The 18831-nt window shown below is 43.7% G+C and overlaps 1 protein-coding gene across 4 annotated transcripts; it reads left to right on the plus strand.

Moving 5' to 3' along the window:
* The first annotated feature begins 589 nt into the window (after window positions 1-589).
* Window positions 590-16295, plus strand: LOC133932464 (NACHT, LRR and PYD domains-containing protein 12-like). Of its 4 annotated transcripts, none has more exons than XM_062379155.1 (10): window positions 7469-7524; window positions 8105-8263; window positions 8364-8483; window positions 9481-9683; window positions 9912-11706; window positions 12041-12214; window positions 12748-12921; window positions 13292-13468; window positions 13849-14022; window positions 15524-16295. In XM_062379155.1, the coding sequence occupies exons 2-10, from the start codon at window positions 8112-8114 to the stop codon at window positions 15546-15548; spliced, it is 2994 nt and encodes a 997-aa protein (XP_062235139.1). In that variant the 5' UTR covers window positions 7469-7524; window positions 8105-8111; the 3' UTR covers window positions 15549-16295. The 4 variants fall into 4 exon arrangements, with proteins under 4 accessions (XP_062235142.1, XP_062235139.1, XP_062235140.1 ...); XM_062379156.1 differs by having other exon boundaries at window positions 9915-11706; XM_062379157.1 differs by having other exon boundaries at window positions 9487-9683.
* Window positions 16296-18831: the final 2536 nt, after the last annotated feature.

The raw sequence follows: 18831 nt of genomic DNA on the forward strand, positions 1-18831 counted from the left end.
CTCCATGTGTCTTGTAGAATCTTTTACTTGAGTTCCAAATGAATATTTTAGATTTTTAATTTAGTACAGGTATGACTGAGTTATAATGCAAATTAAAAATGTATGTCATGAAGATGGTTCATAAAAACAGGAAGAGGACAATGAAACTAAACTCAGCTGTAAGTAATAACTGGGAAATGCTAAATTTTGGTCCATGATTCACAGAGTTGATGAACCTCTGAATGCTGAGACTCAGCTGTCAGTCTTGTTATATTTAAATAAATAAAATAAGGAACTTAGCTAATCTGTTGTTAGCAGAGCAATGTGACATGTTAGCATTGATAATGACCTTGCAGCTGGTATTTAACAAGTTTACTTATTTTATCTGTATTTAAAGATTTAAAGTTAGATATCAACATCTTCTCATTTTAGTCCAATACGTTTAATAGAAAGAACTTTTGAACATTATCTAAAAATGAAAAGTGTAGGAAGCCCCCAGGAATGTTTCTTATAAAGGTAACTCAGCATTCTAATGAATTAAAAAAATAGCTGCCTGAAGTTTAACACAATAAATAAAGTAGAAATAAATAAAACCAGTAAAAAGTTGAACTAAAATGTGAGTTTGGACGATAATTGGTGGAGCCCGAATTCACATCTTGTTCTCTATGAGGATTTAAACAATATGTCATGTATGTATATATGTGTCTGTGTGTCTACCCCCCCCCCCTCTTTTTTTTTTTAACAACACAAAGCAGGGTGTGTGTGTGTGTGTGTGTGATAACATACACACACACACACACACACAGAGTCACGTGATTTCCAGTATTTATATTATTTGTGTGTGTTTGAGCTCTCACTGTTTTTCTTCTCAGACTGAAGATGAGTGGTTATGAGGAGGAAGAGGACAGAGCAGAGTCTCCAGGGTTCAGCTGTCTGTCTCTGAAGAGTGACTGGTCCATGGGACGTCTTCCTCCAGTCTTCAGTAAAGAACCTGGACCCTCACACACAGAGTAAGAGACCTGCTACAAACATGTGAACCTGCAAACTGTCCACTTTGTCTCAGTGTTTATTTGGTGGAGGTCACTGCTTGTAGCTCTAAATATGTTTTTCATGTTGGTGTGTTGATGCTGACCACTGAGGTCACTTTGTTCTCGTAAAATTATCTTAGAAGAAACCACATGAATTGTGGACAAAGGGGGAAGGAGTAGCTGCAGGGCCCCAGCTGATCCAACAGATGATCTTCGGTGACACAGGTGGAAGAATAGGAGATCTCAGGAGTCTGACGCAACATCAACATTACTGTGTTTTAGATTTTCTTAGAGGAACTTTAACGGACTCCAGTGTGTTTGTGGCTCAGCTCATTAGAATCTGCTCTGTTGAAGGTTCATGACATCATCCTTCTATCTGTGGCCTCTGGGTCTGGTGCTGGTTTAGTTCTGCTGGACGTCACCACAGCGTTCCACACAGTCCTGACATGTTTGTAAAACACCTGGAGGTGGAAGTTGATCTTCATCGTCCAGTGTTGAAACGTTTCACTTCCTTAATGAGAGACTGAACCTTCTTTCATCTTCTGCTCCGTCGATTGTTGTGACCATCAAGGTTCAATTCATGGACTCACAGGTTGACTGATTGGATTTTGATTTGGGAGGTCAAAGGTCACGGTGGCCTCACAGATCATCTTTGACCTCTTGAACAGGATGTCCCAAGTCTGTCTTCAGGAAGTTCCTTCACATTTTGACCTCTTGTCACTTGGTCTTCAAGATGAACTGTTTAGATTTCAATGGTCAAAGGTCACTGACCTCATGAGTCTGGAAACAATTGGCTGTATTTCTAGTTTGAACCTGTTTGTCTTGTGCTTCTCATGTCTCCATTATTAATCAGTTTAAATGTGTCAATTTACTTAGACCCCGTTGTAGTTTTGCTTTGCCTTTCTTGATTCTTGTTGTTCTGGGTTTGTTCCCTCATTGTTTTATTGCACTTATTGTAAGTTGCTTTAGATAAAGGCGTCAGCTAAATTAAATGTAAAAGCAGAGTGGAGACAGCCCCAGATGAATCAGAGGTTGATGTAATATGTAACTTCACCACTAGATGGCCCTCCACACCGATTGTGTTTATTCACATGAAGAATGTGTTTATTGAAATGACACAACACAAGCATAATATATAACCCTCTATAAAGAGTCACATATATGTGTTTAAGTTTCCTTTATTCTGTTCCACCTTTGTCCCTCAGTCTGTCTCCATGTGTGTAGAACCACATTCTGTTTGTTTATGATCTTAAAGTTCCTGGATTCACGTCACAAATTGATTTAGTTCAACACAAAGTTCAACACAATCAAATCACTTTGAGTTTAAGATCAGAGTTTTGTCTTTGACACAAAAGATCGAAACTCTGGACTTAAAAATGGAACGTTTTCATTTCTGCATCAGTTGCAGAGCGGTGGTGGCTTTTCTACTTTTGACCAACAGGTGGCGCTGCAGTATAACAGCAGCACGTCCCAGTCAAAGCCTTTATATTCAGTCTATGAGTCAAACACATGGATCATTTCCTCTGTGACAAACCAGATGTAACGAGAAAAAAAACATGTCAGAGAGAAAAGTTCTGTTTCTACTTGTCTCTGCTTTAATGCTCAATAAACATCCTTCCACCGACTTCACTGGAATCATGACTCAGCTTTTCTTTCCTCTTCAAACCAACTGGTGGAAACATCTCGTCCTTGGTGCAGGTAAAAGAACAAAATCACCAGTTTGACATAATGGAAACCAGCAGAAGAAAAGTGAATGAGACATTTACAGTATGAAGAAGAGTCGATGAAGAGCAGAGCATCTTTAAGTCTCTGAGGAAACTGTTTCATAAACATTTTACCATATTTAATAGAAAACTGACCCGAGGACGTTTTATACAAACGTAGATGAAGATTCTTGTTGTACGTTCTCGACCACCACCTCAGAACAACCACCAGGGGGAGACTGTAGCAGCCTCTGGGAACAGCTGCATGCTGGGAAATAATTGATGATGGGAGGTTCCCAGCAGAGACAAGGGACAGAAAGTGTCTGAGAGATGATGTCCTGAAGACAGTGGACATGTTGGGCCTGTTGTGTTGAACAGTTTGTGTTATTTTGTGGAGACACTTGTCTCAACATGATGATGTCACTTCCTGTTCAAGCCCGTCTCAGTTCTTTGTGACTTCAGGATCAGAAATGTTTGACAGAGTCAGTTCCTGACAGGCTCCAGTTCTCACTGTGTGGAGAGGTCATCATGTGACTTTGTGATGATCCTCAACACACGTGTGTCAGTGTAACATGTGACTGTGACGCCATGTTCATGAACACGCTGCTCTAACATCTGTCCAGCAGATGTTGAAGCTCTGAGGTCCACTTCCTCTGCAGCAGAGTGAGACCATCATCTCTTCATGGAGCTGTGCACCAGGCTGGTGTCACGTGACCAAACACAAAGTGTGAACAACACGTCATCAAAGGATCCGAATTATGAGAAATACTTTGTACTGATGGAGAAGAGATTGAGCTCGTGATGAAACTCTACATCTGATCCATACATTTATTATTTATTATTCATCAGTTGATTTCATTCATCCACCAAACAAAACTATTTACATTCAAACACAAGAAGAAGAATCTGATCTGCAGCTGTTTCACAAGATGTTGATTAACTACAAGGTTTAACCTCTCTCTCTCTCTCTCTCTCTCTCTCTCTCTCTCTCTCTCTCTCTCTCTCTCTCTCTCTCTCTCTCTCTCTCTCTCTCTTTTTCCTCGGCCAGACTCCACATGAGCCACAGACCAGGACGTTTTTAGAATCAAGAAACTGGTGCTCAGAGCAAAGAAACAACTGAGCAGTGATGGAAAGGACAGCAATGTGTGTATTCATTAATTTATTGTTTTCTGTTTTTATTTCTAACATTTTAAACAACATGGATCTTTTTAAAGTTGGGGTTTTAAACGTGAACGGTGCAAGAGATCAAAGGAAAATAACTCTTATTTATAAAAACAGTGATAATGAAAAGAATTTATGTTGTGTTTTTCACAAGAAACACAAAGTGATTCTAATAATGAGTCTTCTTCACGGCTTTTAAACCAAACATGTGATCCAGGGGAGGCTTCTTTTAGCCAAAGCTCAGTTCGACCATTTTACTGCTGTTTTTATTAACGTTTATGCTCCAGCAACCGGTGCAGAGAGGAAGCCGTTTTTACTGAAAATAAGTGAAGTTCTTAATGATTGTGCCATGGAGGATTTTTTATTCTTGGGGGGGGATTTTAACTGCACTGAAGATGCGGTTTTAGACCGCAACCACGCAGAGCCTCATCCAGCCTCTCAGCACGCCTTAAAGCAGCTGGTCCGCTCTCATGGCCTGGTGGACGTGTGGAGGAGGATGCACCCAGACTGCAGACAGTACACCTGGTCCCACATCAGAGAGAGTAGGATCTCCTCAGCCAGGTTAGACAGGATTTATTGTTTTAAACATCACTTTAACATTTTTAAAAGCTGCGCCATCATGCCGGCTGGTTTTAGTGATCATTCCCTGCTTTTATGTCATGTGTTTATCAGGAATGTTTTACCCAAGAGCACCTATTGGCATTTTAATTCTGTTTTAACATTCGATAAGAGTTTTACAGATGTTCTTACGTATTTCTGGGGTGTTTTTAGACAGAGGAAGGGCGATTTTAGTAATCTTAGGCAGTGGTGGGACCATGGTAAGTCACAAATTTGCTTATTTTGTCAACAACACACCCTCAATGTCACAAGAGACGCCACCCGATCTATGAAAGATCTAGAGACCGACATAGTACCAAAACACTGGCTTCCAGGCTGGGGAAGGCTATGGAGCAGGTCATTCACAGGGACCAGACCTACTGCGTGCCCGGCAGGTCCATGGTGGACAATGTCCACCTCATTCGAGACCTTTTGGATGTCTCCAGTTCATTCGATGTAGATGTAGGCTTGATTTCCCTAGACCAAGAAAAAGCTTTGGACCGCGTTGAACACAGCTTCCTGTGGCAAGTAATGGGGAAGTTTGGTTTCAGCGCTGGCTTCATAGCTAAGATCAAGGTGCTGTACAGTGACGTTGAGAGCGTGTTAAAGATCAACGGCAGTCTGAGTGCTCCTTTCAGGGTAGGTAGAGGGGTCAGGCAGGGCTGTGCTCTGTCAGGGATGCTCTAAGCACTCTCCCTGGAACCTCTCCTCCGCAGAATAAGATCTAGCATTCAAGGTGTGTTTTATCCTGGTTTTAGTGGCAACATGATTTTATCTGCTAACGCTGATGATCTTATTGTTTTTATTAAAGACCAGACGGATGTAGATATTTTAGCCGAAATATTAAAAGATTTTTCCATGGCATCGGCCGCGAGGCCGAAGCCCTCGCGAAGCCCTCGCGAAGCCCTCGCGGTCGGGGAGTGGCCTGGTGGTCTCCCAGTTCTCCCCCAAAACCTGAAATGGAAGAGGGAGGGAATAAAGTACCTCGGGGTGTTTTTAGGAAACAACGATATACATAAGAAGAACTGGGAGAACGTCACAGAAAAAACTTTTTAAATGGAAATGGCTGCTCCGAAAAATGTCTCTTAGAGGAGGGGTACTGGTTTTAAATAACCTTGTGGCATCCCAACTGTGGCACCGTCTAATGTCCGTCTAATGTGACTTCAGCTCAATAAAAAGTACCTCACGGGTCCAGCAGATCTGGTGTGGAGAGATGTGGCCAGCAGCATCCTTAGGCGTGCCAATAACCTGGGGTTGGATGATGCTCTGTTTTTAACAGATTCTAAATTATTAAAACTAAGTGGGTTGCCTCCTTTTTATCAAGGTGTTTTTAAATCATGGGCCCTTTTTAACAAAACAAGGTGCCTAAAAGCAGACTCTCTGTACTGGTTGTTGAGAGAACCACTTGTAAATGGAGCCAGACTGGACGTCAGCGGCAAAACAACACCCGGCCTTATGGCGGCACTGACCCGGTCTGGAACGGTGACCTCCGGGCCAGACTCCGACTCGAGTTCAGTTTTTACACAATGGTTTCTGATCTCGAGTCTTTTAAAAGAATTTGGTGTTTTAATGACATCCCCCAACAATGAGCTGTCCTTTCCACACTTTTTAACAGACTGAGTTTTTTCTTGCATCAGCACTTTTGTTTATTTACTAAATAATACTGTAAGCAACTGTTTTATAAAATGAAAAATATGTAAATAAAGTGATCTAAAAATCTCTCTCTCTCTCTCTCTATCTCTGTGTGTGTGTGTGTGTGTGTGTCCTTGCTTGGTATTTTGTGTTTCTTGAACAGACTGGTTTGTCCTGATTCCTGTGAGTGTTGGGATTTTAAATCTTAGCTTCTCTTTGTGTGTGTGTCTGAGAAGATGTTTATGAAACAGAACTATAAACACATGAAAGGAGGGCGGGGGCAGGAGCAGTTTGGGCCAGATATATGTCCTTCACTCAAATGATTTATAATAACCTTTTCTGCTTAGTGTTTAATCTGGAAATTAGCTAGAAATGTGTGTGCGTCCCAACACTGGTCAGTCTCAAACCTGTCTTGAAAAGCGTCTGAAGGTCTGATAAGAGCCGCGGCCTGTTGTGGGATGAATCTGTGACATAGTATACACTGTACTCTAACTTGTTCTCATACTTAACTTTTTATCACACAGAGTTCAAGCAGCTGCCCCAAGTTCTGAGGGACAACCAGAATGGTGTTGTTTTCTTTTGTTGTTTTGAATGTTTACACTAACAGAGCATACAGCCGATAGAGCAGGAACACAATATTCTTTACTCCAATGAACAACAACAATGCGTCAGCCAAGTCAAGGCTAGTTTAAGAAACACAACATCGAAACTGTCATGATGGGGAGAGCAACTATCAGAGGAGGAGCGTGAGTGGGAGGGGCTCCTGGTCACTTCCTTGTTCCAATGCCAAGAGGGTGGACTACACCTGCGCACCATCGAGGAAGAACCAAGGAGGACTTCTCCTCGTTATTGACCAATCCTGTTGTTTAACCTTCTGTTATAAAATATTACAGATGCCGGCTGTTTGATGAGACTTTTTACTGCCCGGTGTTAGAGGGCCGGGTAGTGTGCTGGGTGCCCATTGCTTTGCTGTTCATACCTTTTCATTGCTTTTTAATAAATACTTGATTGAACCAAACTGAAACCGGCTCTTCTCATATTTAGGATAAACAAAACGCTGACATGAGCTCACAGTGTTTATGAGGAGGACAGAGCAGAGGTAGATGGATAGATGGAAGTCCGGTGTGTTTCCTCCTCTGACCTGTTCTCACTTAACACTTTAACAATAAACACTGAGTTATTAGGACACTTTGTTTGATTCACACATTTAAACCTGCTACACAAATCAAGATGTGACGCATGGACAGGAAATCAGGATTAAAGTGTGCGAGGAGGGACAGGGACGAACACACACTCACATACACACAGAGTTGATCGATCTGCAGTACCTGCAGAGAGGGGGAGGAGCCTCCAGTGAAGGTGAAAGTGTTCAGACTGGTTCTAACTTCGAGGAGCAGACGGAGGAGACGTGAAGTCTGAGGCTGGTGAGTGTTCAGCTACATTTATATTATTCATTCATATTATTTCACTGTCACTGACTCTGGGTCAGTTTTCTACTCGTGGACTTTAGAGAGAAGAAGATTCAGGATGAACTTCTGTCAGTCAATCAACAGTTTGACTCGACGCTGTGATTGGCTGAGTCCAACACATTAAACCTACAACTGTCTCAGGTTACGTGACAACAGGGACACAGTGTAGGAGCGTTTGTTCTATTTGAAGAAACACTGAGTTTACTACCTGACTTCATTGTGTGTGTTTGAGCTCACAGTGTTTTTCACTGGATCCCAGAGACAGATGTGAACAGCAGGTCTGGATCAAAGAGCCTTCAAAGGACTAATTAACAGAGTTAACTCACAGCTTCACTTTTTATCTTCATCTGTTCATCAAGTGTTTAATAACACAACTTGTTTTCACCATCATACGTTACAGAGTCACCTGAGTGTGAATGTGTGAATGTGTGTGTGTGTGTGTGTGTGTGTGTCCCTGCTTGGTATTTTTGGGTGTGTTTCTTGAACAGACTGGTTTGTCCTGATTCCTTTGAGCTCACAGTGTTTTTCCTCTCAGACTGAAGATGATTGGAAATGAGGAGGAAGAGGACACCGCAGAGTCTCAAGGGTTCAGCTGTTTGTCACTGAAGAGTGACCGGTCCATGGGACAACCTCTACACTTCAGTAAAGAACCTGGACCCAAAAAAAAAAAAAAACCTGGACCCTCACACACAGAGTAAGAGACCTGCTACAAACATGTGAACCTCCAAACTGAATCCTCAGAGAATGAACCAGTGAATGATGTGTTCTGAATAAAAACATATTTGTGTTTGCAGAGGTCAGGACCACAGACTGAGAGCAGAGTCTCCAGTGTTCAGCTGTGTGTCTCTGAAGAGTGACTGGTCCATGGGAAATCATCCAGTCTTCAGTAATGAACCTGGACCCTCTCACACAGAGTAAGAGACCTGCTACAAACATGTGAACCTGCAAACTCTCCACTTTCTCTCAGTGTTTATTTGGTGGAGGTCACTGCTTGTAACTCTAAATAGGTTTTTCATGTTGGTGTGTTGATGCTGACCACTGAGGTCACTTTGTTCTCGTAACATTATCTTAGAAGAAACCACATTAATTGTGGACAAAGGGGGACGGAGTAGCTGCAGGGCCCCAGCTGATCCAACAGGTGATCTTCAGAGACACAGGTGGAAGAATAGAAGATCTCAGGAGTCTGAGGCAACATCAACATTACTGTGTTTTAGTTTTAAACACATTAATGTTGCTATATTTCCACCTCACACATAAAGTAACAGACCACAAACCTTCAACCTCCAAACTGCTCTCTGTTTATTTAGTTGAGGTCACTGCTTGTAACAGGAGATGGGCTCTTAAACCAGGTGAAGAAGATTCTCTCATTAGAAACCAGGGGTCACACTCATCTTACTCTGTGGAGGTTAGCAATGTAAATGAGGTGGAGTCATTCTGCATCGAGGTCTGACAGAGAAGCAAGTTGCACCATCCACTCATCTAAAGAAACCACCGTGAATCCCAGTGACCATAACAACTTCTCCCAGGTTTCTCTTTGAGGATCTTTAACAGACTCCAGTGTGTTTGTGGCTCAGCTCATATTTTAACCTCTAGAACAGAATGTTCCAAGTCTGTCTTCAGGAAGTTCCTTCACATTTTGACCACTTGTCACTTGGTCTTGAAGATGAACCTCATGAGTCTGGAAACAATTGGCTATATTTCTAGTTTTAAGCTGTTTGTCTTGTGCTTCTCATGTCTCCATTATTAATCAGTTTAAATGTGCTTTATAAAAATATGAGTTGCCAACTTGTTACTCTGGAGTCTGCCGGACTTCAGATGCTTAACTGCAGTCAACTTGAAGCTGTCAATCAATCATGACAAAATGACAACCTGTGACTGTGACATGTGAGTTATCAGGACATGTCTTCACAGGGAGAGGAAGAGGAGTCATGTTTCTGAGGAGGAGCAGTCGTCCTGCTGTGCTTCGTGTCAGGACGTCCTGAAGGATCTAGTCTCCACCAGCTGTGGACACTGGTTCTGCAGACAGTGCATCACCTCATACTGGGACCAGTCTGGTTCTTCAGGAGACTCCTTGTGTCCCCAGTGTGGACAAAGATCCAGAAGAGGAGCTGGAGGTCAGACAGCCGGTCAGAGCAGCACTGTACATGTGTCTGCTGATGTCTTCACTTCTGACAACAGCACATGTGGTTTTATTTTGTTCCTTCATACAGCATCAACATTTAACATCGTTAGAAAAGCACAAAGTTAAAAAGCTTTTATTTTCTGTAGTTTTTCTGTATCTGATGAAAACAATCAGCAGATTCTCAGATTCTCTGTCTCTCACATTGTTTCTTGTCTTTCAGCAGATCGTGGTCTGCAGGAGGTTTCAGATGAACATAAGTTCAGTCTGAGGAGGAGATGTGAACATGTGACTGAAGGAAGTGATGAAACAGGAAGTAGAACCCTCCTCAACAGGATCTACACTGAGCTCCACATCACAGAGGGACAGAGTGAAGAGGTTAATACTCAACATGAGGTGAGGCAGCTTGAGACGGCTTCCAAGAAGAAGATCCTCCAGGACACTCCCATCAAGGTCCACGACATCTTTAAAGCCTCCACTGACCAGCAGAGCAGCATCAGAGTCGTCCTGACCAACGGAGTCGCTGGCGTTGGAAAAACCTTCTCGGTGCAGAAGTTCACTCTGGACTGGGCAGAGGGTTTAGAGAACCAGGATGTGGGTCTGCTGGCTGTGCTTTCGTTCAGGGAGCTGAACCTGGTGAAGGACCAGCAGCACAGTCTTCTCACGCTGCTCCATGTTTTCCATCCAGAGTTACAGAAGCTCACGGCAGAGACGCTCGCTGTCTGTAAACCTTTGTTCATCTTTGACGGCCTGGATGAAAGCAGACCTTCTCTGGACTTCAACCACAGGGAGCTTGTGTCTGAGGTCACACAGAGGTCATCAGTCAACGTGCTGCTGACAAACCTCATCCGGGGGAATCTGCTTCCCTCGGCTCTCGTCTGGATAACCTCCAGACCTGCGGCGGCCAATCAGATCCCTCCTGCATGTGTTGACAGGGTCACAGAAGTACGAGGCTTCACTGACGCCCAGAAGGAGGAGTACTTCAGGAGGAGATTCAGTGATGAAGAGCTGTGCAGCAGAATCATATCACACATCAAGACGTCCAGGAGCCTCCACATCATGTGTCAAATCCCAGTCTTCTGCTGGATCAGTGCTACAGTTCTGGAGCACATGTTGACCACAGACCAGAGAGGAGAGCTGCCCAAGACCCTGACTGACCTGTACTCACACTTCCTGATGGTTCAGACAAAGAGGAAGAACAACAAGTACGGTGAGGGACATGAGACGACTCCACAGCAGCTGACGGAGGCTGACAGGGACGTTCTCCTGAAGCTGGGGAGGCTGGCACTTAAACATCTGGAGGAAGGAAACATCATGTTCTACCAAGAAGACCTGGAGCGGTGTGGTCTTAATGTCACAGAGGCCTCGGTGTACTCAGGAGTTTGTACTGAGATCTTCAGAAGAGAGTGTGTGATCTTCCAGAAATCAGTCTACTGCTTTGTTCATCTGAGCATTCAGGAGTTTCTGGCTGCAGTCTACATGTTCCACTGTTACACACACACTGAAGAACTCAACAACTTCTTGGGAACATATGGGGACACAGACAGAACCTTCTCCCTGGATGACCTCCTGAAGAGAACCATGAAGAAATCCCTCACCAGTACAAATGGTCACCTGGACCTGTTTGTTCGCTTCCTTCACGGCCTCAGTCTGGAGTCCAACCAGAGAGTCTTAGGAGGCCTGCTGGGTCGGACAGGGAACAATCCAGAGATCATCCAGAGAGTCATCAACAACCTGAAGGAGATGAAGAGTGATGACATTTCTCCTGACAGAAGCATCAACATCTTCCACTGTCTGACTGAGATGAACGACCACTCAGTTCATCAGCAGATGAAACAGTTCCTGACGTCAGAGAACAGATCAAAGGAGAAACTCTCTGAGATCCACTGCTCAGCTCTGGCCTACATGCTGCAGATGTCAGAGGAGGTTCTGGATGAGTTGAACCTGAAGAAGTTCAACACATCATACCAGGGTCGACGGAGACTGATCCCAGCTGTGAGGAACTGCAGGAAGGCTCAGTGAGTCCAGACATGATCAATAACATGTTCAGTCAGTGAAGTGTGTGTGTGTGTGTGTGTGTGTGTGTGTGTGTGTGTGTGTGTGTGAGACTGACTGTGTGTGTGTTAAACTCAGTCTGATGTTTACCTTTGACCTTTGACCACCTGGATCGAATGAGTTCCTCTGTCAGTCTGAATGAACGCTTGAACCAAATCTGAAAGGATTCTCTTGAGGAGTTTTTAACATGTTAATGAGGCAAAGAGTGATTTACCATGGTGAGGGTCACATGATCACATTTTGTTAGAATGTTGTGTTTTATGATTTTATTCTAACAGATATTTTCTTTAATTACAGACTCCATGGTTGTGAACTCTCAGAGACTCACTGTGAAGTCGTGGCCTCAGCTCTGAAGTCAGACCCCTCACATCTGAGAGAACTGGATCTGAGGAACAACAAGCTGCAGAATTCAGGAGTGAAGCTGCTGTGTTCTGGACTGGAGAGTCCAAACTGTCGACTGGAGGCTCTGAGGTCCTTAAATCCTTCTTCACTTTTCAGACTTTCTTTCTTATTGGGTCATTATTTATTTAAATTGTCTCAGTTCTGCTCTGCTCACTGTTCCTCAGTCATCTGTCACTCACCCAGCCTGTCAGTCACGTCCACCTCATCAACTCCATTCACCTGCACTCACCTGCTCCTGATCACTAAGAAAGTGTCAGTAAATAACATGTGGACTGAGGCCGAGCACTCGTCCTCCTCAGGTTTTCAAAATAAGACACATTCTTATTGAAACACGTTGGACAGTTGATAAGTATAGAAACAAACAGGAAGTGACATCAGGAGCCATCCCTTTAAACAGTGTTTAATTACACAAACCTGCTCAGTGACCAACACACAGAGAAGAAGCTGATGAATGAAACAATGGTCCAACATGTCTGATCTGATATTTATCTTCAGGTCACAGACTGGACTGAGGTCAGCAGCATGTTGAGAGTCTGTGTTGACATGATGACGATCCACAACAACAGGAGGACACATTCTAATATTCATATTTCTTTATTCAGGTTGGAGTTCTGCAGACTGTCAGAGATCAGCTGTTCTTCTCTGGCTTCAGCTCTGAGGTTAAACCCCTCTCATCTGAGAGAACTGGATCTGAGTAACAACGACCTGCAGGACTCAGGAGTGAAGGAGCTGTGTGGTTTTCTACAGAGTCCAACCTGTCGACTGGAGACTCTGAGGTCAGTTCACTGACTGACTTTTGTAGATCTCAAATCTATAAACACACAATTTATCTAATTTAATTCTAATTTAACATAATTCCTCTTCATACATAACCTGAATCCATTCATTAATTAATCTGTGACATTTTAAATATTCAGCTACTTGTTAAAACACTGAGTTTAGTTCTGGATTTCCTAAACTGATCTGCAGGACAGAGACCGGGTCCAAATAATCTATTTGTACTGAATCAGGACTCGTTTTTAGTCCAACATGTCTGATTTCATATTTATCTTCCATGTTATGAGTCTGTGCTGACATGAATATGTGTGTGTTAATTTCACACATGAAGTCAGTTTAATTTACAGTTATGTTTTATTCTTTATCCAGATTGTGGAGCTGCAGTCTGACAAAGATCAGCTGTTCTTCTCTGGCTTCAGCTCTGAGGTCAAACCCCTCTCATCTGAGAGAACTGGATCTGAGATACAACAACAACCTGCAGGACTCAGGAGTGAAGGAGCTGTGTGGTTTTCTACAGAGTTCAACCTGTCGACTGGAGACTCTGAGGTCAGTTCACTGACTGACTTTTGTAGATTTCATATCGATAAAACAACATTTATACACAATTTATCTAATTTAACTCTAATTCAACATAACACCTCTTCATACATAACTTGAATCCATTAATTAATTAATCTGTGACATTTTAAATATTCAGCTTCTTGTTAAAACACTGAGTTTAGTTCTGGATTTCCTAAACTGATCTGCAGGACAGAGACCGGGTCCAAATAATCTATTTGTACTGAATCAGGACTCGTTTTTAGTCCAACATGTCTGATTTCATATTTATCTTCCATGTTATGAGTCTGTGCTGACATGAATATGTGTCTGTTATTTTCACACTTGAACTCAGTTTAATTTACAGTTATGTTTTATTCTTTATCCAGGTTGTGGGACTGCAGTCTGTCAGAGATCAGCTGTTCTTCTCTGGCTTCAGCTCTGAGGTCAAACCCCTCTCATCTGAGAGAACTGGATCTGAGACACAACTACCTGCAGGACTCAGGAGTGAAGGATCTGCTTGATCTACAGCAGAGTCCAACCTGTCGACTGGAGACTCTGAGGTCAGTAGATGGTTGGAGTCAGTCCACACTCCTTTCATCAGTATTTTACTAAACACAGTCAGTATCACAGATCCAGGGTCTGTGCTACCAAGCAGGATTTGTGGTCATCAGGTTAACTTCAGGTTTAGTTTTTTCAGTTCTACGAAGCTCGTCCACTTCTTAACCAGGTCAATCACCATGGTAACTTCTGATGAACGGCTAACCTGCTCCAGGTTAAGTTTGAGATCAACCCATATAGAAGCTCCGCCCACTGACCACAGTGACTCTCCACTGTTGTGTGGTGCACATTCTCCTTAAAGGGACGGATAAGGGAAGTTTAAATCAACGTCTGGTTGGTTCAGTTGATCTCTAACTCACCCAGAACATCTCAATGTCTCCAGACTCATCCTGTCTCCAAAACACCAGATGACTCAGTCAGCTTCCTGGAGACAGGTCCATGTGTATCTATTGAGTAGTGATGTCAGAGGTGTCCACCACAGTGTGTGTCCTCAGAGACAGTGAAACAGTGTGTGTCTTCTTGTCTTCCACTCGTCTTGTTAGTAAACAACAGATTCAGATCTCGTGGCCTCGAGTTATTTATCTCGTTCACACGTTATTATGTTGTGGTCACGCAATATATTTATACCAAATGCCACCAGGGGGCGCTGTAACTTATCCCAGATGATCGATCTCGATGAGGAAAACCTGAGTTAACTTAACGAGTTGATAACCAGCGTCATGTGACCTCTTAGCCTGACTGTGTCTGTCAGGTTCAGTTGAGGTGATCTCAGAAAGATCTCCTGGACATGTTGAAGTGTCTTCGTAGTTCAGGCCTCAGTGTTTCCTCAGTGAAGCTGTGAGAGGACAATGAGGACAGACGTCAGGATTGGACAGAGACACAGAGAGACAACAGTCGGCCAATCAGATGAGCCACAAGCTGCTTGGGATCATGTGATTGAGTTGACGTGAAGACGACAGTTGTTGTTGTTTTCATGTGAACAGGAAGTGAAGCTGGACCACAGCTGACAGCCTCACACGAGGGACAGAGACGGTGTCGTCTTCATCTGATCTGAGACAGTTTGTTCTCTCACTTCATCAGTGAAGAACTGATCAGGTGGATCTTTGTCACAGCTCTGAGATCAGTGGGACTGAAGCCTCTCCTCATCACATGGTAACCAGGAGCTCTTTATACAGAGCAGAACCTCTGCTGAGGTCCATCTGTCTCCTCTGGTCCCAGTTTGTCAGAAGCAGATGTTCATCAACACACAGTGTAACATGGCTTCACCTGTAACAGCAGTAAATCCACCTCTCAGGTGTCCACTCTGCACTTTGACATGCAGAGGACACACACTGAGCTCTTAGCGTGTTCATTCCAACACGTGAACATGAAGCAGAGAGGAAGCTGCTCCACCTCTGAACAGGACTGAAGTCCCTGCTGCTCTTTCTACTGGATGAGCTGCATCACTGACTCACAGCTGATGAAGTGAGTCTCTGTGACACTGATGTCTTCTTCTCTCAACAGGTGGGAGGGGTCTGTGTGGAGGTGAGTGTGAAGAGGACAGTGTGTGTGGACGGAGGCTGAGCTGTGTCCTGAGGATCCAGAGGCTGAAGCAGCAGCAGCTTGTGTGTAGAGCGGCTCTGACTGGACCTTGTTGCTGGGAGGCAGAGTGGAGACAGAGCTCCAGAGGAATCAGAGGAGGTGGTTGTAATATGTAACTTCACCACTAGATGGACCTCCACACCGATTGTGTTTATTCACATGAAGAATGTGTTTATTGAAATGACACAACACAAGCAGAATATATAAACCCTCTATAAAGAGTCACATATATGTGTTTAAGTTTCCTTTATTCTGTTCCACCTTTGTCCCTCAGTGTGTCTCCATGTGTGTAGAACCACATTCTGTTTGTTTATGATCTTAAAGTTCCTGGATTCACGTCACAAATTGATTTATTTCAACACAAAGTTCAACACAATCAAATCACTTTGAGTTTAAAATCAGAGTTTTGTCTTTGACACAAAAGATCAAAACTCTGGACTTAAAAATGGGACGTTTTCATTTCTGCATCAGTTGCAGAGCGGTGGTGGCTTTTCTACTTTTGACCCACAGGTGGCGCTGCAGTATAACAGCAGCACATCCCAGTCAAAGCCTTTATATTCAGTCTATGAGTCAAACACATGGATCATTTCCTCTGTGACAAACCAGATGTAACGAGAAGAAAAACATGTCAGAGAGAAAAGTTCTGTTTCTACTTGTCTCTGCTTTAATACTCAATAAACATCCTTCCACCGACTTCACTGGAATCATGACTCAGCTTTTCTTTCCTCTTCAAACAAACTGGTGGAAACATCTAGTCCTTGGTGCAGGTAAAAGAACAAAATCACCAGTTTGACATAATGGAAACCAGCAGAAGAAAAGTGACTGAGACATTTACAGTATGAAGAAGAGTCGATGAAGAGCAGAGCATCTTTAAGTCTCTGAGGAAACTGTTTCATTAACATTTTATCATATTTAATAGAAAACTGACCCGAGGACGTTTTATACAAACGTAGATGAAGATTCTTGTTGTACGTTCTCGACCACCACCTCAGAACAACCACCAGGGGGAGACTGTAGCAGCCTCTGGGAACAGCTGCATGCTGGGAAATAATGATGATGGGAGGTTCACAGCAGAGACAAGGGACAGAAAGTGTCTGAGAGATGATGTCCTGAAGACAGTGGACATGTTGGGCCTGTTGTGTTGAACAGTTTGTGTTACTTTGTGGAGACACTTGTCTCAACATGATGATGTCACTTCCTGTTCAAGCCCGTCTCAGTTCTTTGTGACTTCAGGATCAGAAATGTTTGACAGAGTCAGTTCCTGACAGGCTCCAGTTCTCACTGTGTGGAGAGGTCATCATGTGACTTTGTGATGATCCTCAACACACGTGTGTCAGTGTAACATGTGACTGTGACGCCATGTTCATGAACACGCTGCTCTAACATCTGTCCAGCAGATGTTGAAGCTCTGAGGTCCACTTCCTCTGCAGCAGAGTGAGACCATCATCTCTTCATGGAGCTGTGCACCAGGCTGGTGTCACGTGACCAAACACAAAGTGTGAACAACACGTCATCAAAGGATCCGAATTATGAGAAATACTTTGTACTGATGGAGAAGAGATTGAGCTCGTGATGAAACTCTACATCTGATCCATACATTTATTATTTATTATTTATCAGTTGATTTCATTCATCCACCAAACAAAACTATTTACATTCAAACACAAGAAGAAGAATCTGATCTGCAGCTGTTTCACAAGATGTTCTTTAACTAAGGGTTTAATCTCTCTCTCTCTCTCTCTCTCTCTCTCTCTCTCTCTCTCTCTCTCTCTCTCTCTCTCTCCCTCCCTCCCTCCCTCCCCCCCCTCTCTCTCTCTCTCTCTCTCTCTCTGAGTGAGTGAGTGAGTGTGTGTAAATATCAGCTCAGATGAAACTGTATGTTAACTGTCAACAGACCAACAGACAGACAGTTCCATCAGGATATTTACATTCACAATCCGTCTGAGAGCAAATGTTCTAATTGCTCTTTAGAAAAATCTTCTATTCACCACAGTTGATCCTGAACTGGTTGTTTTTTCACCCGTTGTCTCACAGATGTTGAGGTCTCCTGTGTTTTAGCGGAGAGCTGCATCTTACCCTGCAGCTTTCAGCCTGGTTCCAGAACCAGTCATTTACTGGACGCAGGTGGAACCAGGAAACCCTCCTGTCCACTCCTACTACAGAGACAGAGACCAGTTTGATCTCCAGGGCGAGCGCTTCAGAGGCCGGACATCACTGTTCACAGATCAGATCTCCAGAGGAAACGCCTCCATCAGGCTGACGGGGCTGCAGCTTCAGGACCAGGGAAGATACAACTGCTACACCAGCACCATCACTGGAGTCAACAATGAGTCATTTATCAACCTGAGAGCAGATGGTAAAGAAACTCACACTGAAAACACAACACAAATACTAGAAATTATATTTATGTCTAGTTGCTGTTCCCTTGTTGAACATGTGTACTGTTGGGTTGAGTTGAAGCTGATACTGAAGCATTGGACGTCTCGCTGCTTGCCGGCACCATTACCTCTTTGAAACATGGTTAGTCACTAAAGTGCAATGCATCCTGGGACAGGCTGGACGGGGACGGATCCACTCGTTGGAGCTCGGTCTTCAGATGCAGCCCCTGAGTTGAGACACAGCTGATGTCAGCAGCTCCACATATTGACTCATATGTGACATGTTAAATAATAAGCACAATATGTCAGATTAATGAAGAGCTCCACAGAGCACGAGGCAAAGATGATCAATGAGTTCTAAAAGAGAAATGTTGTCTTGCAGCTCCGGTGCGTCACGTGGACATGGAGCAGGTGGAGGACAGCTTCACCTGCCGCTCAGAGGGGATCTACCCCGAGCCACAGCTCACCTGGTCCACCAGGCCTCCGTCCAACGTGACCCTTCAGAACCAAACCTCAGTGAAGGAGACGGAGCAGCAGCTCTATGAGATCAGCAGCACACTGACACTGTCAGACAGAGACTCTGTTCTGATCTGCAGCATCAGCACTCGCAGTGGGAGGAGGAGCGCGCTGTGGTATCAACCCAGTACGTTGAATCTGCTCTATGGAACTGAACCTGTGCTTGTTTCACCTACTGCTGCATATTCATATCTGCTCCTACAGATAACTCACATCTTATATCAATGCTGATTCTCAATCTTTACTTTGTTTGTTTCTTTGTCTGCTGAACAGATTTCCACTAAACTAGTTGTGAGGATGGAACGTGGGCCACAGGTCACTCAGTAGAGCTCAGAA

This window comes from Platichthys flesus, chromosome 21, assembly GCF_949316205.1.
Source record: "Platichthys flesus chromosome 21, fPlaFle2.1, whole genome shotgun sequence".
Classification (NCBI taxonomy): Eukaryota; Metazoa; Chordata; class Actinopteri; order Pleuronectiformes; family Pleuronectidae; genus Platichthys; species Platichthys flesus.

Excerpts from the sequence above, each read along its gene's own strand:
- LOC133932464 (XM_062379155.1), top strand. The coding sequence starts at position 8,112 with ATGATTGGAAATGAGGAGGAAGAGGACACCGCAGAGTCTCAAGGGTTC. Across the intron at positions 8,484-9,480 it reads CCTGGACCCTCTCACACAGA|GGAGAGGAAGAGGAGTCATG; the intron begins GTAAGAGACCTG and ends ATGTCTTCACAG. Across the intron at positions 12,215-12,747 it reads TGTCGACTGGAGGCTCTGAG|GTTGGAGTTCTGCAGACTGT; the intron begins GTCCTTAAATCC and ends TTCTTTATTCAG.